This window comes from Danio rerio, chromosome 1 (assembly GCF_049306965.1).
Source record: "Danio rerio strain Tuebingen ecotype United States chromosome 1, GRCz12tu, whole genome shotgun sequence".
Taxonomy (NCBI): Eukaryota; Metazoa; Chordata; class Actinopteri; order Cypriniformes; family Danionidae; genus Danio; species Danio rerio.
In genome coordinates, this window is record NC_133176.1 from 12,152,501 (window position 1) to 12,179,821 (window position 27,321).

The 27,321-nt window shown below is 35.5% G+C and overlaps 1 protein-coding gene and 1 long non-coding RNA gene across 3 annotated transcripts in view; one reads left to right on the forward strand and one right to left on the reverse strand.

Moving 5' to 3' along the window:
• Positions 1-27,315, reverse strand: part of LOC141384773 (uncharacterized) — a 60,422-nt gene extending 33,107 nt beyond the window's left edge. Inside the window, exons 1-3 of one of the 2 annotated variants that reach the window (XR_012405470.1) lie at positions 27,088-27,315; positions 26,583-26,690; positions 18,591-18,660 (exon numbers count right to left, since the gene is read on the reverse strand). This is a non-coding gene — a long non-coding RNA (uncharacterized lncRNA). Of the gene's footprint in view, positions 1-18,590; positions 18,661-22,224; positions 23,194-26,582; positions 26,691-27,087 lie in introns of those variants that run through there. The other variant, XR_012405469.1, reaches the window with a different exon arrangement.
• Positions 7,154-26,497, forward strand: LOC100334711 (cyclic nucleotide-gated channel alpha-3). The gene is made up of 9 exons (XM_002660377.7): positions 7,154-7,432; positions 14,182-14,331; positions 14,460-14,489; positions 14,582-14,731; positions 18,610-18,678; positions 18,769-18,984; positions 19,062-19,163; positions 20,635-20,741; positions 22,341-26,497. The coding sequence occupies exons 2-9, from the start codon at positions 14,240-14,242 to the stop codon at positions 23,729-23,731; spliced, it is 2,157 nt and encodes a 718-aa protein (XP_002660423.2). The 5' UTR covers positions 7,154-7,432; positions 14,182-14,239; the 3' UTR covers positions 23,732-26,497.
• Positions 27,316-27,321: the final 6 nt, after the last annotated feature.

Consider the following 27,321-nt stretch of genomic DNA (forward strand, 5'->3'; position numbering starts at 1 on the left):
CTGCCACTCAAAGGTACTCAAATGGATTGGGATTTGGGGACTGTGGAGGCCATTTGAGTACAGTGAACTCATTGTCTTGTTCGAGAAACCAGTCTAAGATGATTTGCACTTTATGACATGGTGCATTATGCTGCTAGAAGTGGCCATCAGAAGATGGGTACACTTTGGGATTGACATAGTCAGCAACAATACTCAGGTTGGCTGTGGTGTTGACACGATGATTAATTGATACTAAAAGGCCCAAAGTGCACCAAGAAAATATCCTCCACGCCATTACACCACCACCAGCAGCCTAAAGCAGTGGTTCTCAAACTGTGGTACGTGTATTGATGCCTCTATAATTGTACGCAGGCTTCCTTCTAGTGGTACGCAGAGGTTTGATGTATGTCATGTACATGCTACACACATTTAAAAATGTATCAAAAATGATGTATATAATATGCCATATATGAAAAAAAGCCTACATTTCTGAGGTAATCTGCCACATTTTTTTTTTAACTGTGCAAAGTTGTAACTGCTTTACTGGGCCTACTACGCTATTGTATTTCAATACTGCTCATTTTGGTGGTACTTAGAGAGACCATTTTTTTCTGAGGTGGTACTTGATGAAAAAAGTTTGAGAACTACTGGCCTAAAGCGTTGATACAAGGCAGGATGCACCCATGCTTTCATGTTGTTGACGCCAAATTCTGACCCTACGATCCGAATGTCGCAGCAGAAATCGAGACTCATCAGACCAGGCAACCTTTTTCCAATCTTCTATTGTCCAATGTTCTTAGCTGACAGGAGTGGCACCCGGTGTGGTCTTCTGCTGCTGTAGCCTATCCGTCTCAAGGTTAGATGTGTTGTGCATTCAGAGATGCTCTTCTGCATACCTCAGTTGTAACAAGCAGTTATTACAGTTACTGTTGCCTTTCTATCAGCTCAAACCAGTCTGGCCATTTTCTTCTGACCTCTGGCATCAACAAGGCATTTGCGCCCACAGAACTGCCGCTCACTGATGAGAAATTTGCTTTAACGAGCCGTTAGACAGGTGTACCTAATAAAGTGGCCGGTTAGTGCAATTTCTGCATCAACTCTTTCCAGTCCTGACTAAAACGATGTTAAATTTCATAAAACATAATCATTTTAAAATGATGTTAAACCTATCGAGTTTGATATTATGGTAAAAACAAAGAGCAAAGAACTGACAGCATCACATTATAGTATTTCACATTTTACTGCTATAACAAAAATGCCTCTATAATTGTACAACTGTTACCCAGTTCTCTCTTCATACTGAATCCTCCAGAGTAATTGCTTCGTTATCATTGCAGAGTGATTAAAAACTAGCATTTGCTCCGCAGCACTTGTTTGAAGTCCAACATCTAAAGATTAAACAAAATCTCATTGATGATGATTTATCCATCTAAAAGCCAGTCGTGCCGCCTGAGAAGCAGCAGCAAAAAACCACACGGGGGTTCATAACAAATGACAAATTTTCAGTAACGTGTAAAGATCTGAAATAATGATAATCACAACATTAAACAACTGACTGTGGCTAACATGGATTTATTTGCGCAAGCATTAGTGGCTGCATCAGTCTGAAACAAGCCATTTCAAGAATCAGTTCAGTTTTAAAGGACCCATGAAGTTAAATGAAAGTTTTCTAGATGTTAGTATCAGTATGTTTGTCTTACAGATATCCATCAGCTAGTGGGCTCCAAAACAGTCACATAACTTGCATTTAGAAGATATAAACTTTCAAAGCTTGCAGTTTGTCACTTCTGCCATAAATGGATCAACCTCATACTTTAGCTTCTCATCAAATCTTGACCAATCAAATGCTCTCTAGTATCTGACAAGCCCCGCCTCCTTTAATATGTTTCTCATTTGCTGATTTGCTTTCATGTGATGTGCTTGATTTTAACTGTTCTCAGTTGCAGAGCTGTGATCAAAATGAAACACTATTGGCTGTGTTTTTAAGAAAAGGGGAGGAGCTACTATATGCCCAGCCCTTTCTCGATGCTTCAGTTGAGATCACATCAAACACTGAATTAAAATACACATTCGCTTCACGGGACATTTAAGTATACAGCTTAATGGTGAGCAGTTATTAGCACACTAATTATGTGGTAAAACTAAATTATTACCTTTTGATTACCAACACTCCCATTTTTCTCCGAAAGTTTCCCGTATTTCACCACACACACACACACACACACACACACACACACACACACACACACACACACACACACACACACACACACACACACACACATCCCCACACACACACACACACATATATATATATATATACATATATATATATATATATATATATATATATATATATATATATATATATATATATATATATATATATATATATATATATATATATATTCGTTCATTCATTTTTCTTGTCGGCTTAGTCCCTTTATTAATCCGGGGTCGCCACAGCTAAATGAACCACCAACTTATCCAGCAGGTTTTTAGGCAGCGGATGCCCTTCCAGCTGCAACCCATCTCTGGGAAACATCCATACACACATTCACACACACAATCATACACTACGGACAATTTAGCCTGCCCAATTCACCTGTACCGCATGTCTTTGGACTGTGGGGGAAACCGGAGCACCCGGAGGAAACCCACGCAAAGGCAGGGAGAACATGCAAACTCCACAAAGAAATGCCAACTGAGCCGAGGTTTGAACCTTCTTGCTGTGAGGCGACAGTACTACCTACTGCGCCTCGCTACATATATATATATATATATATATATATATATATATATATATATATATATATATATATATATATATATATATAAAAGCCTAATTTATATTCAGTTGGATTAGTTTGGGGCTACCTTATGTGGAAGTATTTTACAGTCCAAGATGTGAGGGTAGCTTTCTAATAAATACACAATATTAGATTTGAAGGGTATTTAGAAGTACATTTTGTTTTTATGAGCTGTGTTTTTTTTTATTATGAAATGTTATAAAATAACTGTCAAAAACTCTGCCTTATTATTAGAGCTGTAAAATTGATTATTTAAAAATATATACATTAAATTATACAATCCTGATCAATTAATCTATATAAATTGATCTAATTTACATTTAATCGCTTATATTGCCTGAGAAATTTACCCTCAAAATAAGTGTCACCAAAATCTGACTTTGCACTGGAAAAAATGCAGAGTAAACTGTCATAATTAAAACATGACAAAGCCGCTTGACTATCTTGTCTATAAACAATGGTGTCAGGACTTTTCATCTTGATGCCACTGACACTTTCATTGACATCAATACTTGCTTTTGAGGTATGAGCTCTCCATTTTAAGAAAGTGACACGTTTTAGCAGGTTATCAACTGGGTTTTGCAGTTTGTACTAATTGTTTTGAGAAATGCATTAACTGCTGTGCAAATGTAAATAGTGTTGTGAGAAATGCACCAAAGCCACTGAGAAAAACTGTAATCGCATATATTGCCTCAGAAATTTACCCCATAATAAAATTTTAAATTATGCTTAATGAAGATTGAACAGATATTACACCAAAACTGCTTTTACTGCCATTATATAGAATAAAAGCCATGATAAACATAAAAATCGCTGAGGAAAACTAAAATTCACAATTTGGTATGCAATTTGGTTTTTAAGTCACGGTTCGGACAAGGTGCATAACAGATTAACATGCTTTTATTGCATATTTATTGCAATTTGTTAAAGTAACAGCTAAATAATAATAATGATAATATCAGACATTAGAGATCTGATTAAATAATATGAAGAGACTATAATACAGATGGGATGGATGGACGGACGAACGGACAGAGAGAGAGATAGATAGATAGACGGACGGACGGACAGACAGACAGACAGATAGATAGATAGATAGATAGATAAATAGATAGGTAGATAGGTAGATAGATGATGGATGGATGGATAGATGGATGGATGGATGGATGGATGGATGGACGGACGGACAAACAGACAGACAGACAGACAGACAGACAGACAGACAGACGGACAGACAGATAGTCTGTCTGTCCGATACTGTAGATAGATAGATAGATAGATAGATAGATAGATAGATAGATAGATAGATAGATAGATAGATAGATAGATAGATAGATAGATAGATAGATAGATAGATAGATAGATAGATACTGTAGATAGATACTGTAGATAGATAGATAGATAGATAGATAGATAGATAGATAGATAGATAGATAGATAGATAGATAGATAGATAGATAGATAGATAGATAGATAGATAGATAGATACTGTAGATAGATAGATAGATAGATAGATAGATAGATAGATAGATAGATAGATAGATAGATAGATAGATAGATAGATAGATAGATAGATAGATAGATAGATAGATAGATAGATAGATAGATAGATAGATACTGTAGATAGATAGATATATAGATAGATATATAGATAGATAGATAGATAGATAGATAGATAGATAGATAGATAGATAGATAGATAGATAGATAGATAGATAGATAGATAGATAGATAGATAGATAGATAGATAGATAGATAGATAGATAGATAGATAGATAGATAGATAGATAGATACTGTAGATAGATAGATAGATAGATAGATAGATAGATAGATAGATAGATAGATAGATAGATAGATAGATAGATAGATAGATAGATAGATAGATAGATAGATAGATAGATAGATAGATAGATAGATAGATAGATAGATAGATAGATAGATAGATAGATAGATAGATAGATAGATAGCCTATTGTACAACATAATGGAAAACATCATATAAAATATGGGTAAAGCATCTCTAAAATCATCATGCAAAATGCCCTCATGTTAACACAGTATTAAACCACATTTCCACAAAGGTCGGGAGTGTACAGTGATAGATGTGTGGTGTGTCTGTGTCTTACAGCTTCTTAACACTGGATCCAAGAAAGAGCATTAGTGTGTAAACCCAGATTACGACTTCTGTTCAACAGCCTGCCTAAACCAAGCAGATTCAGAGGATTGGTCAGGACTTGATCTTTCCACGGTAAAGCAGTCGTGTGTGAGGTTTCCTAGAGGAATCCTTACAGTTTTAATCGCACAAGCCATTAAGACTCACATTAGGGCAGAGGAGAAAGCACTCATAAAGGTTAAAGGTTACGCAACAGAGCAGAAACTATTTGGATTAATATAAATATCAATTAATATAGAGTTGCAGTTGCTATAGTAGCATGATACAAATCAATAATTAACTAAATGCGCAGAAATAGATGTTTCTTTGGTAAATCACAAGAGAAAGACTGGTTAATTTGTTAGTAAAGCATGGAGACCTTGAAGTCAGTCTTTGTCATGGGCCAGTGACCCCCAGCAGCAACACCATTAACTGAAGCTGAGTTAGCATAATAAGTTGACTGGTTTATCTTTCCAAACCACAATACAGCTCAGCTGTGAAGAAAATTGTGTATATTTACAATCACCAGTGTTTCAAATTCATCAATTAAATACTGAAACAAATCAGATAATGGCTCAAAGACAGCATGTCACCCTTTTTGTCTGCCCACAATTACATTTACAGAGGTAAATTAAATCAAAGTAAAGTGTTTAGTGTTATTTGTGAAGAAGAAAAGGATTAGAAAGTAGAATAGAATGTAAAAAAGGAGAAAGTAAGGGTGAAATAATGTCAAAAAATGAATAAGTGTTAATGTAAAACAGAGTAAGTGATACTAAACACTAATTTATATGAAAATGTTAATGACAAATTGGTAAAGACTTTACATAATTCATAAAATAAAAGACTTAAAATTACTGCACTGCAATTGGGCTGCACTGTAATTCTTTAACAAAGAAAAAACAATTCACCAAAAAAAAAAAAAACGTCAAATGATTGTTATTCTGAACATGCCTAACAATAATGATTGTATAAATGGTATAAGTAGTCTTATTTTTAAAACATTTGTTAACATATTTTCATCATTGCCCATAGGCATATACTCTGTAAAACTGCTGGGTTCCACACAATAGCTTTGTGTTGGGACAACATAAAGGGATTAAGTTTATTAGCAATTAGCCAATTTAAGTGGCTTGAACATAAAACTATTAAGTTATCGCTCCCAAACAACGCAAGAATTGTTTTGTTTCAGCTCATTTTAAATAAGTAGTTTGAAACAGCAAACATAATTTTGGGTGTACGTACTGTACATGAATATTCAATTATTTTCCTTCAGCTTAGTCCTTTATTTATCAGGGGTCTTCACAGCGGAATGAACCGCCAACTATTCAAGCATATGTTTTACACAGCAGATGCCCTTCCAGCCACATACAGTAAATATTTATTCATTCATTTTCCTTCGGCTTAGTCCCTTTATTCATCAGGGGTCTTCACGGGGTAATGAACCGCCAACTTCTCCAGCATATGTTTTACACAGCGAACACCCTTCCGTCTGCAACCCAGTACTGGGAAACATCCATACACACTCATTCGCACACATACACTACGGGCAATTTAGCTTATTCAATTCACCTGTACTGCATGTTCTTGGACTGTGGGGAAAATTGGAGTACCCGGAGGAATGAGAACATGCAAACTCCACACAGAAATGCCAACTGGTCCATCCGGGATTCAAACCAGCAACCTTCTTGCTGTGAGGCTAACCACTGAAGCACCATGCCCACATACATAAATATATGACTGCATTTTTTTTTAATATATTGATAGTGGCATATACTGTAGATAATCAGTGTACACAGAACTCTAAACTTACAGATAAAGGCTTCAATATAGATCATCGAGAAATAAATATCCTTTCATGAATAATTAGTAACCACCACAACCCCAACCAAAAAAGGTCCTGAATTTCCTTTTTAGGAAAAACCAAACAAACTGAAATAAAAATATTTCATTATTCAAATGTGCCTTTACCATTGCCAAACCAACACAAGCAATTGCTGCTCTGAATAAATTATACAGTTAAACAATATGACGGCAATATTTAGGGCAGAAATCTTCCCACAAATCAAAGTAGTAAGCAGAAATCTCAACTTTGATCCAAATGATCTTAGAATCCAGGATTTATTTGTTTATTGAACTGTAATGTAAGTGTATACTATGGAAGTGTTTTGGACCTAAAGCCTTTTAAATTTAGCATCCTCTCTGTGACAGTGTTATTATTAGCGGGGGGTGTGGGGAGGAGTAGTGGATTTTCTTCACGAGAGTGTTCACTCACTTCACCTCTCAGGGCAGAGCAAGTCATGCTATCATCATCATTATCATCATCTACACTAGAACACTTTGTAGTTGGGTTTCAACAAAATTTGCATTTGACTGGGTTTCTTTTTGCAGGGAAGTTCAAATCATGCAAACACCTCTTGTGGAATAGTGCTTTTCTAATGTGAGGAAGAAAGTCTTGTGGATTTATTTGCTTCGGGAGGTCACAGAGTTTCAGGTAAAGCCGCCCTGGCAAAATATCTGTGATTTTGCTTTGCTCCATTCCCAAACATTTTGTTTCAACATTATAGTTTATCTATTTATTAAGTGTTTTAGTCCTCAATGAGCACAGATATGATAGTAGCCTATCCATCTTTTAACTTATTGGTTGCACTTTCGGTTTGCTGGACGTTTTTTTTAACAAATCATTTAAAAATATTGTTGCCCAAAATTATCCATGTTAATCAGAAAAACTGATTGAGAGGTACATTTTCCTGGCTGCTTTATTTGATCAACAATGGAAATAATGTTAAGCTTGGTATTTAAAGTTATCACTGTGGCCAAAGTTTTGTATTTACAGATTATTGTCTCTTTGTGTACCGTACAGTACTTTAAATCATATAAAAAATGCTTGTAATATAATGCACAAGCTCTAATTAAAAAATACTATAGTAGTTTAGAGTAAATCCAGTGTTTTATAGCATATACAGTATTATACTGTATATATTTTAATATTTAGAACTTTTGGTCGAACTTTATTTTGATGATCTGTTTTTTGAATTAAATTACATTGCATATACATGCCAACTAATTCTCATTGGATTATAAGTAGACTGTTGGGTTGGTGTTATGGTTAGGGTTTAGTGACATGTACTTGCAAAGTTTCTTTTAGTCAGTTAAATGTTTGTTAAAGAAGCAGTATCAACACATATTAAGCAGACAGTCTACTAATACTCAAGTGGATCATCAAAATAAAGTGTTACCAAACTTTTTGTTAAGTAATCCAACAGCATACTGTAGTATTAACTATTGTAAACTCAAAAATGTAATAAATACTGTAATATACTTTAGTTTTTGCTACAATAAACTGTGATGTTGTAGTGTAATATACACTATAGCTATAGAACACTTAGTACAGTACTGGGTTATTTGCTGTATTAACACAGCAAATATATAATTACCAAATACTTTAGCTATAGTATAGTAAAGCATTCGCTATAAATGACTAGTGTATTTTTTCATGTGTGAGGACTTAATTCTCCAGTCATTGAGAATATTAATAGTCTGCTGGAAGTAATTTGTTATTTCTAATTTGTCAGATCTAATAAGTTTCCTTATAATATTTGATGTCTGATGTCATGAAAATATTGCCAATGTAGTCTAGTCTTTAAAAACACTTGAGTGATTGAACATTAAATGAAAGCTAATCCCATATATTGCCAAAAGTTAAGGGGTAGTATTAAAATAAGTTGTTCTTTTTATCACTCCGCTTATGTGTTTTCAGGGTCTAGTTTTTCGTTTTCCCGGAATGAATAGCAGTTTTTTTTTTTTTTTTTTTTTGAGAGTTGAAAACATTGGTACATGTCTGATTTTTAGAGAGCATATCAGCATAGGCTAAATGGCCGTGTGCTCAGGAGCTCAACAGAAACGTCTGTGATTGGCCAGAATGGCATCGATGCATCGATGCTTCATTCTGCATTAACAGGGACAGGAGAGTAGGCTATATTCCCCGTAAAACTAGAATTCTATAACTATTAGTATTACCTTACTGGTCATTCTGACCGTTCTTATATAAGACGTCATATTGTCTAGTCATATTTACGTTCAAAACATCTATTGAAATATTACAACTAAGCTTTGAATGACACCATTACCCTAAGAATATGATCTTTTTTGGTAATACAGCCTATAAATATGTAGTTAAGATACTAGAACACGCAAAAGTCCGGGCCTTCATTTTCACTTTCAAACAGGAGCTATTTTGCGGCACAGAATATGCGGTTTTAAAATACAAATCTGAATTAAATTTATGTTTTTGCTATCAGAAAGTTCTGTTTATGTTAGCAGGAAGTTGCTAGGCAAAAAAATGCATGCATATTTAACGTCACAGCGAAAAGTAGCAAACATGCATGCAGTCATTTTTACCAATATGGTAATTAAAGGTAGAAATGCTCAGTTCTTTGCTAAATATCAACGTTAGAAAGAAATACACAGATATTTAGAAAACATCAGGGTGTTCTAGATATGTTAGTTTTATTTCAAAGACTTATTAAATTACAAAAATTAAAAACTCTCTGACTGCCTCAGTAGTTCTAGTGTTAAAGCCACATCTATCCACTTGAACCTTGCAGATGAACGATCACTGATGACGCATCAGCTGATTGACGAGTGTTTTTAAATGCTCCTTTGAAAGCTTGAAACGCTGTCAGTGATGTAATCAACACACAAGCAGCCAATAGTGTTCAGCTTTTTCTGACAACTCTTCCCTCAAAATTTCATTGGCTGTAATTTGGTAGCTTGACTAAGCTATTGGCGAACGAGTTGTTGTCAGATCATGTAGTGTGTAACCCCCCTCTTGCAGATCATTTATGTATTGTCACATAGTGCGAACACCAAAGCGATTAAAAGACACAAAAACAAGTCATGTAGTGTGAACTAGGCTTTACATTTTCCCGTTTTGCTGTCTGTTTCGCATTATGGTTTCGCTACATGTGGACAGCGTCACATCACCTTCTAGCGTTTGTCGCAAATTACGTGACATCACCCGGATGGAGAATCTTGGGTGGATGCCTTCCGGCCCAAACCAAACACATGGATCGAGCATGCCACTGTTAATATTAGGAGTAAAATAAATATATTTATGCTTTTTTGGAGTCAAACACTTCGGACAATGGTTTAACAAAATGTAAGACCTCGTGAAAATGGGATTAAGGCTTTTTTAAGACCTTTTACGGGCCTAAATATTCTTATAATTGATTTATCAACTTTTAATAGAACTAGGCTTTACATTTTCCTATATTGCTGTCTGTTTCGCTCTATGGTTTCGCTACAGTTGCTGGCTGCCAGTTGCTGCTCGCATCAAATTCAAAGCTCTGATGTTTGCCTACAAAGCGACTTCTGGCTTTGCTCCTTCTTATCTGCTCTCACTTCTGCAGATCTATGTGCCCTCCAGAAACTTGCGTTCTGTGAATGAACGTCGCCTCGTGGTTCTATCCCAAAGAGGGAAGAAATCACTTTCCTGAACGCTCGCGTTCAATCTGCCCAGTTGGTGGAATGAACTCCCTAACTGCATCAGAACAGCAGAGTCACTCGCTGTTTTCAAGAAACGACTAAAAACTCAACTATTTAGTCTCCACTTCACTTCCTAATCTGCAATTGCCTCTCTGGATATCACACTAACTGTACCCCCAAAACAAACAAAAAAATTACTAATACTTTCCTTCTTAGACTTTACAGACCTGAAACTTGCCTATAGCACTTATTCATTGTTGCTCTTATAGTTGTGTAAATTATTGCTTCCTTGTCCTCATTTGTAAGTCACTTTGGATAAAAGCGTCTGCTAAATGACAAAATGTAAATGTAAATGTACATGTGGAGAGCGTCACATCACCTTCCTGCGTTTGTCACAAATTATGTGACAGCACCCGGACACGCCCTGGCCCGAATCAATCGTATGGATCGAGCACGCTACTGTTAATATTAGGAGGAAAATAAATGTATGTATGCTTTTTTGAAGTCAAACACTTTGGACAACGCTTGAACAAAATTTAAGACCTCGTAAAAACATGATTAAGACTTTTTAAGACCTTTTCAGGGCCTTAATTTTCTCATAATTTATTTATCAACCTTCAATAATTTTTAAGACCTCGCAGACACCCTGAGTTAAAAAAACGACATGCCGAAGAACATTGTATGCTGAGCTGCTTTTCTCTGCTCATGAATATGACATAGCAGTGATCGACCTGACAGATCTAAAATAGAACCACAACCTGCATTGTATAAGGTCACCCCAATTAATCAGAACAAGACAAAATGACATGCTGTAGCTTTAAGCAATGAATTCTCAAACTTAACAGTCTGTCCACAGCTTAAGTTTATAACAGACTTTCTGCTCAGAACTATAATGTAAAGCATACTGGACACCATGTCAGATCTGAAGAAATTTATCGAATTTTGTGCGCTTTTAATCTCCAATGAACTTCTGTCAAGTGGCTTGTTAGTGAGGCTTCAAATTAACACGTTGAGCTTTGAAGAATACAAAAGCATGGACATATCGTTTGGGTATTAAAGGAAAAGACATTGTCTTTCAGAATAGAGATGTAATAAATATTCAGAGGATATATCTCGTATATCTCTTTCCTTAAATTTAAGCACCTGCAGGTTTGATCTTAACATGTTTTACAAGGGAATCCCCTAAGCAGGAGGGGGGAGGAGAGTCATGTTTACCTCTCCTGTCCTGTACAAAAGCACAGCCTCTTTCTGTCTTAAAACAGCTTATCCTTCCTGGAAGACGACGCTGATCCCACTTGGCATTTAAACCTTGGTGACTATTTATAAGACAGACATTTGCATCTCTTTGGCATGTATGCTGTTGTATAGGGTCTATTTTTTTCTTCTGTCTATTCTTAAAATAGAATGAAGAGACTTGTTTTTGAGAGATTTATTATTATTTTTATCAATAATAACGTGGGAAATGCATTGCTAATACTTCTGACTTTGACTTTTTTTGTCTTGTTTCTAGTCCAAATATCAAAAATGTTTAAATCAAGAAGCATTATCTAAATGCCTTTTCACAGTCCACACTGGGAGAAATGCAATGTTAAATCATTGGGTGATATTAATAACGATAAAGGCCTAAAATCTTTTCAAGACATTAAGAACCATTTTAGTTTGCAGAAACTTTATTTTTATGTATCTTCGCATTAGATCCGCGAATTGTGCATGTGGCAATCCCTGGGATGCACAGTTGCCTGCACATCCTTTGCGGAAGGATTACACCCAATTAGAATTACACCCAATATTACATCTGTTGCTTCTGCTTCACTTATATGCGACTCTCTTCTTAAAAATTCCTACAAACCGCTATCCATTACTACTGTTTGGTCTAAGGATATCAGTGGAGATGTAGAATCTTTATTTTCTGACCAAACTTTGGACACTATTTCATCCTCCTCAAAAAATCTGAATCATCAAATGTTACATTGGAAACTATTGCATAGACTCTATTTATCCCCTGTAAAACTATTTTATATGCATTTAATCACCTTCCCCAGATTGTAATTTATGCACACAGAGGACAGTTGACACTTAGGGTGCTTTCACACCTGTGAATTGATTCAGTTGTTCCGAAACGGGGATTAAAATTGTTACATTGTTGCTCTTTGTTCTTGGTGCGGTTCGCTATCACACAGCAAAGTTTCTAAACGTTTATTTAATAATTTATTTGTTATTAATGTTATTAAACATTTATAATTTAATGTGATGAGCAATAAGACATTATAAGCGGAAAGCTGCGCTTTTAATTTGATTGGTGATACCCACAGACGTCATCACCAGATATAAATCAGAGGTAAGACTCTCTAATGCATAACCCTTGGCTAGACTGCAGTCCGGTTAATGTTCCTAACGGATAAACAGCTCTTGTTAAGAGTTCAACCTTTTTTTCTCTTTCATATTAGACATGAAACTCACATTTACCGGTAGGAATGACATCTCGCCCTACTCATAATTCTCTCTTCTAATAGCCATATATGCCTATTAAATATCCATAATACACTGCGATATAACAACGCTCGGATTGTATCGGTTTTTAACTACAATCGATTCGCTCCAGAGTTTATTTCAATCGAGCCGAGACCACCTCATTCAGGCGATCTTGGACAGATTGATTTGGCGCGGATCCGAGCGTGGTTGCTGGTTTCACATATGCCAAACGAACCGGGCAAACGAGACAGGTTCGAAAACAAAAGTCTAGGTTTGAAAGCACCCTTATTTTCATTATTATTGGCAATGTCCTGCACTTTTTGGTCTCAGCTGGCTCATGACACTTTATTTTTGTTAGGAAAAGATGTAGAACTGTCTCCAGTATGCTTTTTCCTAAACGATTTTTCTAGCATGTCACTCTCAATGCAACAAAAGAACTTGGAACCGCTGGATTTCTCCTTATATTATGAGTAGATGGGGCCAATGGGGCCTATCTTTGCCGGATTGTATGTTTTTTTTTTTTGTATGGTTCTTTCAACAGCACGCATAGTGTCACACTCAGTCAAAACCTGTTAACTCCTGGATTTTAGCTTTTGATATTGCCAAATGCTTTGTGTCTTCCTTCTAATGTACAGCTTTTCTGTTTATATGTACTTGATGTATCTAATGCAGTAATAGTTATTTATTTGTACTTGCCTAACTTCTCCTCTGTATTTGGCTTTACATTATTCTTTCTTTCTTTTTTTTATAACACAGCAATCTTTTAATTGTTATTATTATAGAACAAGTCTGCCTGGGTGGGAGGTGGGGATTCGGGTTGTTTTATGATATTGTCATATGCTGTATGCTTCTATATTAAACAAAAACTGAAAAAATAAAAGCAATTACTCACAAAAAGAAGAAGCATTATCTAGACAAGCAAAACATAATGCCTTGTTTTCAGAACTAGTATGTTAAAATTAAGTAAGTTTTCCCCCTAAAACAAGGAAAATAATCTCCCAATAGTGTAAGCTAAATAATCTTATGTCAAAAGGAAAAACTCACTTAATTTTGCACATTATTTCTTGAAACAAAGACAGTATTTTTTGCTGTCTTTAATTTTGAATGAGAAACAAGACAGAAAAATAAGTAAGAAAGGAAGATTTAAAGTAAGAAAAATCTAAGTAAGAAAAGCATATTATGCAGTGTTAAATGAGTAGTTTTATTCAGTGTTTTGATAATTGTTTGTGTAAGTAATTATCAGTGCACATGCATATTTGTTCACTAATTTGTTTTATTTTGCAGGAGTGATTATTACCCAAAGACGTCAGATGTGATCTAATACAGTGAATGGACTTTCAAAATGGCTAAAATCTGCACTGGAACGTCGTACCCGTCGCAACGATCCGCATTCACTCCGGAACCTGCTGCCGAATGCATCGAATGTGGAGAAAGGTCAGAGAAGACACCACAGACACATCTAGATGGACGAATCAATTATTCATTTCCATCTGAACAAGTTTCACATTTGGTGAATGTCACATTCAACTGTATTTAATTTGCCATGCATTCATCTCTTGCAGGGATCAGTCATCTTATGGACTAATGGGCAGGTGATTTGAACATTCATCTGTTGGAGATTTGAAGATTGTTCGTGCATTGAGAGTGATTTTTTTTTTTTTTTTTTTTGTGCCTTCACTTTCAGGATGTCCCAATTTGCTCAGAGGTTTAGAGGAAACTCTAGTAACTGCAGAGTTTCAGGGTGCAATGATTCTGCTATGATACAGGAGGAGACCGAAGACATGCAAAACCATGCATCATGGGACTCCAGAGGAGAAGAACTGCGCAAGAGGAAGTGAGTACACAGTGGGAGAAAAATATTTGTTTAATTTAGGAACATTCAGCTTAAATTATATTTACAAAGTTGCATTTTAATGAACTTTACTGACATTTTTTGAATACAAAAATGGTTATAGACGCTTTAGTAACACTTTAGTTTAGGTCCCAATTTACACTTTGAACTTCAGGCTTATAACCTGCCTATTATTAAGTTATTAACTGTTCATTGTTAGGTAATTGGTTGTGCATGATTTCATTCTGCATCCCTAATCCTACCCAAAACCTAAACCCAACTTCTATCTTACTAACTATTAATAAACAGCTAACTAGTAAGTTACAAAGCTAATAGTGTTAGTTAATGATTTGTTAATACCAAAAATTGTGACCTTAACTAAAGTGTTACCAGTGGAAGTTCTAGTTTAAATGGCACCCAGGGCGAAACCACTCTAAACATACACCCTCTCTCAAGAAATAAAGACACTATGTGGTTGACTTTATATTTATATATATACATTTAAAATAATAATTATAAATACATTTAAATATATTTACTTTTTTAATAAATATAACAGTTTGTTTATTGTTATTGATATACAATTTTTATTCTAAATAAACAACAGAAATCAATCCTAAATGTAAGTGAAAAACAATGTAAAGACACAACTGGAGTAATATTCTAAAACTTTTGCATGAATATTAATTATGACAGTTCTATAGAACACAAAATAATGTTTTATAGAATTATTTGTTGTCTTTGACCCGACTCATGGCCGAGAATTAATGTTATGAAGTCATAGTAACCTTCCTGACTCTTTATTCCATATTGCTGCTTTATAGCCATGCTTAGTGATAGTAACATCATCATCATATGATATAATTTTTAGTTTTGTCGACTTGCATGTCGACGCATATCGACATGCATGTAAACAACCGGGAGCAGGAGCAGCGCGTGTGAGGCGTGCGGGAATGGCTTTCTGCGCACATGAGTCAATTTGTTTTCACCAGCGTTGTTTCGGTCGCACATAGAAATAACAAACTTGCATGCACAAAAACACCAAATGTAAAAAGCCCCTAACGTCTTTATTCTGGGATAACCACTCTGAATTAATACACTTGCAAAAAGTAAATATTATCTTAAAGGTTTTACTGGGGGCCTTTTTTTGCACCATCTACCCATGACGCCCCCAGGGAGATGCCGCCCTGTGCGATCGCCCATATTGCCAATGCCTGAATCCGCCACTGAGTGTTACCGACCGTTCTGGTTATTTAGAGTATAGCTTTTGTTAGTTTTCCTTTTGTTTGGTTGCAACATGACCAGAATGACCATTTAAAAATAAAACTAAGAATCAAATGTTCAAGTTAATAATGTATATACAGTCGAGCCTGAAATTATTCATACCCCTGGCAAATTATGATTTACAAATTTTGTTCAAATGTAAATAAAAGCTGACTTTTTTTCTCCACAATGGCCTCTTGTAAATCCTCATCTTATCTTGGATGGTGTCTTATCTTAACCTGTGTCATTTCCAGTCCAAAAAGAAAAGAAAAAAAACTTGCTGGTTGAATAAAAGTAACTAAGCCAGAATTTGCCAGAGGTATGAATATGAATAATTTCGGTCTTGACTGTGAATTAATCGCAATTTAAAGTGACAAATTAATAGACAATGCATTAAAAATCATTTTAAATGTATAAATAAATAAATGTATTTTATTTACTGTTTATTTTATTAATGTTCTAAAACTTTGATTAAAAAACAATCAAAAAGATTATTTATAATTTGTTTTAAATGCACATTTTAAATAGCTTATTTATTTATTTATTTATTTTTTAAAGCATCTGGCAAATGCTTTTCTCTCTCTATTTGCCACTTGGTTTTCTTTCTTGTTTAGCCACTGGATTTTCTCGGGTTAAAAATAAATCGAGTTTAAATATGGCATTGGTCAGTACAAACGTAGCTGCGACCAATCAACATTCGCCTAAAAAACACAAATAAAAATCTAAAATTAAATAGACACATTTAAATATGACTATTTGTTTGCTCCTTTAAATTGTGATTTATTTATTTACAGAACATTTTTATGCTTCAGTTATTAAATTGATCATTTGATTCTTTTGTTTTATGTCTAACTGGCACTCCTGGTCCTCTATCCTGCAACTGGCATTTATAAATGAATGCATAACATTTGCATTATAAACAAAACCAATCATTAGAAATTTCTGCAGAGGAAACAATCAACCCAATGTAATTCTCCTTAATTTGTGGTGAGATTAAGCTTGTTTCTCCAGACAACAAAAGAGGATGTGCTTACGGTAACCTTATAATCCTCTGCTGCACTCTCACTTTTGCTTGTCCTGTGGTAGATAGTGTTGCTTACAGCAGCCAGCATAAATGAATGATTTACATGAATATGTTCTATAGGATGCTTTACAATAATGTATTTGTACATATACATTAGATTAGTCAGTAACTAAACCATACCAAAGCCAAAACAAGAGCTATTTTAACAAATTATCTTAAGGTCAAGATCCCCAAAAAATATGTCAAAAAAACAAATATTAAATAAAATTTTAATAAAGACGAAAAATTTAGAGAAACATAAGACTATATAAATTTTAGTTGTTTTTTAAATTTATTTTCTTTCATTACCTCATTTGAATTTAAATATCTTTCTATTTCTAATGATGTTTGGTGACTAAACTCTTATGTGAATTAATATAAATGTTTAATAAAACTGTTTTGTTTAAATGCACCAACATTTATTGTCTATATTTACTGAGGAAGTTTTAAACTTATTTACATGTACTTATTTAGCACTATATTTTATTTAGAATTTGCTTAACCTTTATACATAGTAGTCATGAATAATTGAGTAATGTCATTTAATAAAAAATTATTGTGAAAAAGATAGATACATAGATGCATTCAATTTTGGCCATTTGGTACGTATTTTTAACAAACTAAAGGTAAAATGGTTTCATATTTATGATTTACATTATAAACCAACATTTTAAACATATATATGCATATGTATGTCATTATAAATTGGAGGCAGACACATGCACAAGTCTTTTATGTGAAGTCTGAGTGAAGTATGAAATCTTTTTTAGTGGGTTTTTCAATTTCCAGTCATTCCAGGCCTTTAAAAAATAAATTATTTTACTCAAAAATCCTATTCAGAAATTAGAATAGTATAGAAAAATAAAAATAAAAAATGTTCAAGATATTAAGCAGGGATTCTAAATGAAACTTCTATCAATTAATGACACTAAAAACATGTACAATATAAAATTGCCAGGGATCAATCTTGCTCAAAATTCAAACCATATTTGAAAATAAAATTTGACTGAATTACCCCTCTACATCTTTTACACTGTACCTTTATGTAAATGTAAACAAAATGTCAAGACAAAAAAAAGTTTACTTTAATTTAATTTAATAAGTTCATATGTTTAACTTAATATCTGAATCAGTTTTACTCATTTTATTTGATTCAACTAAATTTAAAAGCAGAAAGTTTTTTTTTTTTTACAGTGAATTATTTCAGTACTTATATTAATATGAATGCAAATAACAATTAAATAAGGCAACAACGGAGAAAGTTGAATACAATAATGACACTGTTCATTTAAGTTATGATTGCAGTCAAACCTTTGTCATAAAAAGCTCCATAAAAGTTGTTCAAATAAAAAGACTAGGGTCTGAAAAAAAGACCCTTTTATTTACAGTTAAAATAAATAGTTTGGGAAAATCCAAAAGAGCCTAAAAATCTATCTATTTAATTGTGTTTAATTGACTATTGCAAAAACAGCAAAAAATATGTTGTTGTATTTTAAATTTGATCTCTCAACAATTTACAGCAATAAAATTACTCACAATATTGTTGTCTTCACAGCTTCAACAACAATGCGAATCATTGGCCTCTTGCAGCGCTGAATATGAACAACTGCAACAACACAGATGAGTATGTGGGATGTTAAAATGATGTTGTGCTGTAAAAAAATGTGATACTTGCTACCGTAAATACTAAACATCAAGTATATTTTTTATGCAGCAAAAAAGACGACAGGGAGATAAAGAAAGATGACAAAAAGGAAGAACCAAAAAAGGATGAAAAGAAGGAAGAGAAAAAAGATGAAAAGAAAGATGAGAAGAAAGACGAGAAGAAAGATGAAAAGAAAGATGAAAAGAAAGATGAAAAGAAAGATGAGAAGAAAGATGAGAAAAAGGATGATAAAAAAGATGATAAAAAGAAGGAAGAGGAGAAGCCGTGAGTATCTCTTTGAAATTTTATGCAATCAAGTGAAATTGCTTGTTGAATTCTAACCTTTTTTATTTTTTTTTTAGTAAACATGTGTGGATAATGGATCCAGCAACAGATTTATACTATCACTGGCTGACTATCGTAGCAATACCTGTGTTTTACAACCTAATGTTGCTTGTTACCAGGTAATTTATATCAAAAAATTCTGTTGTATTGCACATTTATTATTACAGGGCCCCTATTATTCCTATTTAGCAATATATAAAATAGGTATTTGTTGTCTCCAGAATGTGTCTGTGGAGTTTTAGCTCAAAATATCACTCAGATTACTTATTATACCATGTTGAAAATGTCAATTTTGGGGTCAGAGGGAATTTTAGCAGTTCCTGTGCCTTTAAATGCAATAAATGATTAAATGATTAAATGATTTCCCCACCCACTGTTTGAGCATATCCACTTCTGAAGGATATCCAGCAGCATTGCTACATCAAAGTTTGGTTAGCTTCAAAACAAGGTTACATTTGATTTGGATTTTTCATTAGTTTTAGTTTTTATTTCATTTTGACTTTTTGTTTTCAAATTCAGTTAGTTTCAATTAGTTTTTAGAGGATTTACTAGTTTTTATTAGTTTCAGTATTTTAAAATTGATCAGTTTTAGTTTGGTTTTTATTAGTTTCAGTATTAGTTTTACTATTTTTTTAATAAATCAGAATTTTCGTTAGGTGCAAGATTCAAAATCATCAAAATATTGTATAACAACTCAACGGTTCACTTAGAAGATCCGATTTAAAAGAATGGTTTGTTCGCAATCAGGATCACAAATACAGAAATAAAACCCATTACTGGACACACATTAGTTAAATGAACACTTTTAAGTGTCTGCTTGGTTCGTATTTATTGCGGTCACCGTGCTGCTGTTATGTCCACTCATTGTTTTTGTCGCGGGAACAACAAGTGAGGACTCACTGGAGAAGGACCTGCTTGATCTGGCCAATAGCAGCAGGATTACAGTCTGCGATGTGCCATATAGCTCAACACCTGGCATAAAACTGGCATCGCGAAGTAAACAGATTTACTTCTAAAAGGCTTATGTATCAAATGTATTTACAAAGACAAAAAGGAAGGACGTTTTTGCTATAGTTTTAGTAAGTTTCAGTTAGTTTTGTATGAACACAATACAGTTTCAGTTAGTTCTAGTTAAAAAAAACAACTTTATTTCAGTTAACAAAAACGTTTTTTCAATTTTAGTTTTGCTTTGTTTGTTTTCATTAACTATAATAACATTGCCTCAATGTTGCTTGGTTTTGCATCCTGGTTTAATTTTAGCATATGTTTATACCACTCTAATATGACTGTGTACCCTATTCCGACAAACAGTTCTGTTTAAACAACTTCCCAAAGTTGATTTTGCATGATAGATGCCATGTAAGTATATTATTTTGTTCAATACTTTAAGTTATGGATATAATAGTACTAAAACCAAAATACATTTAAAAATTATTTGAAGTTGTACATAAAACAAAGATGCCTAGTTGTTCTCCATGCTGCGCAAATACACACAGTACACCATAACATCTTGTACTTCAAGAACTATTTTGATGTTATCGTCAGGTGAAAGTGCTAATTTACTGTTGTACCTGTTGTTTGTTTTTTAAGAGCCTGTTTTAACGAGCTGCAGGATGATTACACAATCCTATGGATGGTTCTGGACTATACATCAGATGTCATCTACTACCTTGACACATTTGTGAGATCAAGGACAGGTGAGAATATTCTACTGATTTTGCATTCATGAATGCTGCTTTCATGTCCTCCTGGGAAGTTTGCATTTAGGTTGTAATTGAATAAAAAAAATTAAACTCACCTTTCCTTTAAACTTGTATAAAAAATACCAATAAACAATGTGAATCAGCTTGTTTCCCACTCACAATAACAATTTTGGACTGGCATTCATGTGATTTCAACTCATAAATATGATTTATGCCACACCTCATGACCAATATGTTGGCCTCTTTTGAGTTTGCCTCCTATGAGATTGCTTGCTCAGTATTTAAATAGTCTGGTTCAGTTTAGTCAGTGTTGCTCTGAAGGATGTGAATTGAGATTTAAACTATTCCAAGAGTTGTTATTACAAGCCTATAGTTTATTTTATTGCTTATTATAAAATTGTAGTGATTAATTAGTGATTAAAGCAATAGTTCACCCAAGCATGATAATTCTGTTATTATTTACTCACTCTCTACTTCATCAAGACCTATAATATTTAAAGGTGCAGTAGGTAATCTTCCACAATGCTAACAGCTAAGCATAAATCTCTGAATCACCGTCCCTCCCCTGCAGCCTAGAGCCACGCCTCCTTAAACACGAGCACAGCAAAAGAACCCTCTCTCATGTGTTATAAGCGACTGTTTCAGAGTGAATATTTAGAGATGCATGGTAAACAATATAGGGAGAGACTAGGCGGAATAGTGCTATTTACTTATGTTTTGTTGTTAAACTAATTAAAATCTACATTATCGATGCTGTAAAAGGTCCCTTATAAAACTGAAAATAGTCTTATCAATCTTTCACCGGAAGATTTTAATGGCTGAACAACACTTCTGTGAAGATATAACCCATTTGTAACAACAACATCTAACGTTACATAGCTTTGCGTGAAGATAAAACAGATTTAAAACAGAACATTACCTGTCTAAGAGAAATCCTTCGGACATTGTGTCATCCTTTCTCCAGCGTGCAAAGGTAACTAACTCTAATATTGATTCAGGTTTTTAAAAAGTTTTGATTCAGCAGATTTTGACAGATCGCACGCGCATGCTCTCTCTCATGAACGCGCGGCGTTCGGCGGAGCTGCATACAAAAGGCTGTGCAGTTGTTCAAATCTGCATTTGCTGACAGACAGATTGGGCTACTTATCAGAATTATGAGAGATCTCAGCCCAACTCTATTTAATTAAATGAAAATTTTTTTGTTTTATGGCTTACCCAAAATACAAAAATGCATATAAATAGATTTAGATCATTTACTTAATTCATTACTATTAGACTGTAAAGAGACTTTCAATCAGCACAACAAAAAATGCTTCTGAAGACAATCACCTACTGCACCTTTAAGTTTTTTGCTTCAAAAAGAAGATAATTTGAAAAAAAATCTTGTAGCTGAGACCCACTGACTTTACAGGTATGAAAGGCGATGGCATTATTCAAAACATCTTCTATTATGTACAACAGAAGAAAGAAACTAATAAAGATTTAAAACCCCATGAGGAAGAACACATGAGGAAATTTTCTTTATTTGGTGAACTATGCCCTTAATAACCTCTAATGATCACTGTATGTGACATAATGAAATTGTTTTCACAGGTTTCTTGGAGCAAGGCTTACTAGTGAGAGAATCCAAGAAGCTGTGGGAGCACTACAAAAAGTCACCGCAATTCAAATTTGACATATTCTCCATGATACCAACAGACATACTAATGCTGAAAGTGGGTTACAACAATCCAGAGCTGAGATTCAACCGGCTTTTCAAAATGGCTCGTCTGTTTGAGTACTTTGACCGAACTGAAACCAGAACCAACTTCCCAAACATCTTTCGAATCAGCAATCTCGTCCTGTACATCCTTATCATCATCCACTGGAACGGCTGTATCTTTTTCGCCATTTCAAAAACTCTTGGCTTTGGCTCGGACTCTTGGGTGTATCCCAACATCAGTGACCCCGAGTTTGGTCGTCTTGGCAGAAAGTACATCTATTGCTTGTACTGGTCCACTCTCACGCTCACCACCATTGGAGAAACACCACCACCCGTCAGAGACATTGAGTACTTTTTTGTCGTTTCTGATTTCCTCATTGGCGTGTTGATCTTTGCCACCATCGTTGGTAACGTTGGTGCTATGATTTCCAACATGAATGCATCCCGCGCAGAGTTCCAGGCCAAGATTGACTCAATCAAGCAGTACATGCAGTTCAGAAAGGTCAGCAAAGATCTGGAGGCGCGTGTCGTGAAGTGGTTTGACTACCTTTGGACCGAACAGAAGACTTGCGATGAAAAGGAGGTGCTCAAGTACCTCCCAGACAAACTCAAGGCAGAGATCGCCATCAACGTGCATCTGGAGACTCTTAGGAAAGTCCGTATCTTTCAGGATTGCGAGGCGGGTCTACTGGTTGAGCTTGTCCTTAAACTTCAACCGCAGGTTTTCAGCCCTGGCGACTACATCTGCAAGAAGGGAGACATCGGAAGGGAGATGTACATTATAAAAGAAGGGAAGTTAGCTGTGGTGGCGGATGATGGAGTCACGCAGTTTGTGGTCCTGAGCGATGGCGCTTACTTTGGTGAGATTAGCATCCTCGGAATCAAAGGAAGTAAAGCTGGAAATCGCAGGACTGCAAACATCCGTAGTGTGGGATACTCTGATCTTTTTGCGCTCTCCAAAGATGACCTAATGGATGCTTTATCGGAGTACCCAGAAGCCAAGAAGGCACTAGAGGAGAAAGGTAGGGCTATTTTGATGAAAGACAATCTTATCGATGAGGCTGCTGCCAATGCTGGCGCAGACGCCAAAGACCTAGAAGAAAAGGTGAATGTGCTTGGGACGAACCTAGATGTGATGCAGACTAAATTTGCTCGTCTTATGGCAGATTGGACTGCCAGCCAGAGCAGGATCAAACAGAGGCTCACCAACATGGAGGCCCGCGTGAAGACTCTTAGGGAGGAGGATTTGGACGAGGTCGTAGAGGATAAGAAGGACAAATAATTCTATACCAAAATAGACTGGCTTTATATTATGTGTTAAGAACAAGGATTACACATTTACCCATATAGAGGAATCTGGCATCATTTGAGTGAGGAATTGGTTGATCTATGCGTAAAACAGCAGCATCATACTATTTATAGACGACTGAGTCACAGAACTGGCATTTCACAAGACCTAAACCTAATTTGTGAAGGCACGTAAACAATGACAGATCAGACCGCTTCAGTCTCACTAATGCAGGATTGCCTTGAAAGGTAAATTGGGACAACAGTGCGCCAAGGTTTTCCATCTTCTGTTTTTGGTTATTCTGGTTCATGTGGCTGCCGCTGCAAAGTATTGTGATGTCTGAATATCAGGTAGTTTCTAAATTGGTAGAACTTTGAATTTTCAGGTTATTATGCAGCTATACTCTCTGTGAGATGTCTTGCTGTAAACATTAATAAGTATGCATTGTACAATGTCCCTTTTTTCTTTTTTCTTGACGTTCTCAGGAATTGCCTTGTTGTCTTATTTGGAATACCAAAGCTTTGTATAAGGCAAGCATAAATACTATACCAGAGATAGGAGAGATCATGTAAAGGCAACCTCACACTACTAAATGTAAGATCTATGAATAATTGTGGTGCTCACACTACACATTAAAGGCTCCTAATTGAACATTAAAATGGTAAGAGCAAATCCCTCATTTCACAACCTATGATTTAAAATGCAGTTAAGGTTTCTTGTCATCTGTTGCCAAGGCAAAACGAACGTGAGAAAATCATGCAAGCTAATATATGATTTTTCAGTTAATACTGTGCACTGCACACTGTGATGGGATGGCTGGATTAGTTTGACCTTCTCATTGTATTGTACACTGCAGGATTAAGTGATGATAGTCTTGTTAAGGCTGGTTTTTCCTTCTGCATCGAGTGATCAGAGTGACCCACGGCACCTGCCTTGCACGTAGTCCTACATTTATAATTCTGTGCGCTGTTTGTGTTGCTCTGCAATAACACTTCCGAAATGCTTGCTGGCAGTAGGTTTTTATGTTCCTCCGCATTGTGTGTCTTCGCACTATACCTTAATGAAAACTCATTCAAGCAGAGGCAGAAACTGGCAGATATGCAACAACTTTAGTCATAAGGTAAACACAAAACAACAGTTTCCATCCAGAGCTACTTCACAAGACTCGACACTTGTAAACACTCGCTTCATCATGCTTGCAGCTCTCAGCACTGCCCGCACTCATCACAGTTAACCAAGACAACCAATCACAAAGCTTGCAGTTTGCGTCGTTGCAACGAGTAGGTACACTTTTTGAGAGGTGCGGGTCAACGTCGGCGTCAGCTATGGCGAAGGCTATTCTACAGCTTGACGCAGAAGTATGAATCAGCCTTTAGAGATTAAAGGATTATTGGGTGAGAAAGTAAGAAAATAACAGTGAAAAATGGCTTGATAAGGACAGGGATTAATTATTATTGGTTCAAGCAATTTGTGATGTTGTTCTCTTTTACAATGTTTTGTTTACCCTAATCTATTTTTCAGATGAGGTGAGGTGCATCTCAAACAAGCCTTTTGCAGAAATGCGTGGATTGTTCCAGACAGGCACAGATGATGTTGCAGACGTTTTTAAACTTAATGAGCATTTTGTTTGTTTGGCTGATCCTTTTTTTGTCACAGATCTGGGAAATCTACCTGCGATGAGGGCTGGGCAATGTCGACCAATTTGGCATCGTACGATGTCTAAAGAGAAACATAGCGATGGACGATGGCATCGTCGTCATAGCCGTAGGTGAATTAATTATTTGTGAATAATTAATTCATTCATAATGAATTCAATATTTATAGCCTACCGTTCAAACTACCTGACCCGAATAGTCTTTGATGTACCCATAACCAAATCATAAATAAATAAAGATAGGTTAAACACAAATTACCACCTGTCATTTACGTTTTCAGCAGGACTCTGGCATGAACAGGCCATAATGGCGTCAACAAACTCGCTATAATGTGTCGCTCGCAAACTGTGTCGCTATAATGGCATCAACAAACTCGGTAAAAAAAGGTGCAAGACCAACAGCAACCAACCAACAGTATCTGAGGTTTTCACAAAAATTACTAAGTATAAGTGTGAAAGTGAAAGATTAAAGCAGTGTACAGACCCTGCAACATGTTACCTAGTAGATTCAAAAGACTGAAGAGTCGTTAGATAGAGACAAGATTGATGAAATATCCCATTTAACAACTATAGAATGATGCGATCCAGTGGTACATCCTTGATAAACTGTAAAACGTGCATTGCTCTTTGGATCTCAGACGAGCGCATGACAGTATGTGTGGCTGTGTTTGTGTGGTCACGTGATGCGTGTTTTCAGCAGACGGAGGGCTGTTCAGAAATGCTAGGTAAAACAAGGTGTGGATCTGGATCACTTTCATTCTAAAATGCCATTTTAAAACTACGATGTATTAGTGTAAACGGGGCCTAAGTGTGTATTTTTCGCATGCGGGTTTGAGATGGGGGCGATGCCGTCTTAGCATCGATGCCGTCTTTGGTATCTTCTATCGACCCAAACCTACATGCGACAGCAAAATCTAAAAGGTGTATCGTGTGAGCTTGCCTTAATATAATGAACTAGAAGGTTTTAGTTTATTTTTGAGATGAGAATAGAATGGAGAATCTCCCATTTTAGTTCACCATGTTCGTTTCTTGTATGCATATTTGATTTGTATACTTGCTGAAAACAAGGGATGTATTTGCTGTATTGAATAAATATATTTTAGAAACATTCTTATGATTTCATGTTCAATTTGGATTGATTGGTTTTGTTGGGTGGAAAACTCTACAAGTCTACAAGTTATCCAATCATACCATGCAGTCGTTGTGGCCGTGTTCCTGTTCAGGCTTGCCCTCAATGTGACGATCTTTGATTTTGGTGTTGGTTGTCCATTGGGAGCATCAGCCCAGCAATTAAACCTGCTAAACATATAAAGGTAGCTAGGGAGCTGTGTCGGAAATGCAAACGTCGCAGGTTTAACTCTTGAGAAGAACATAGAGAGACTGAACTGTGAAATGTAAATAGAAATCAGGGTATAGTTGTGTACACTTCATTAGCCTTTTTATGTTTGTTTTGTAGCTGCCATTCAATTTTGTCGTTTAAAAGCCTGGGTGAACACATAAAGCCACACAGGTCATATTGATTCTGATTTTCTCTGTTTTCATGCATTTAATCAGAAATCTAATCAAGTATTTTTCCTCCCCAGGTCCAAAGTATGAAAGATGTTGATTACGAAAAGCGGCAGAGAGTTATCAGCATAGTTGTAGCAACAGCAGCTTGTAATGCAAATGACATGACGTTTATCTGGCGTCAACCTACCGTGAACTTTGTGCAGTGCCGACTCTAATTAGACTGCGTTTTCTCCCTTTTTTTCTCCAGAGACAGGAGTCAAGCAGCGTGCTATTCTGAGGTAAATAACACGGAGGTGTGAGCAGTGCAACAAAACTGTTGTGGATGTGAAACTGTCAGACAGAATAGAGTCGCGCTGGTGTTTGTTTGAGTGAACAGCAGACCGTGAAAATGGTGGCTTGTTAACTTCCTTCGCCTGTTTTT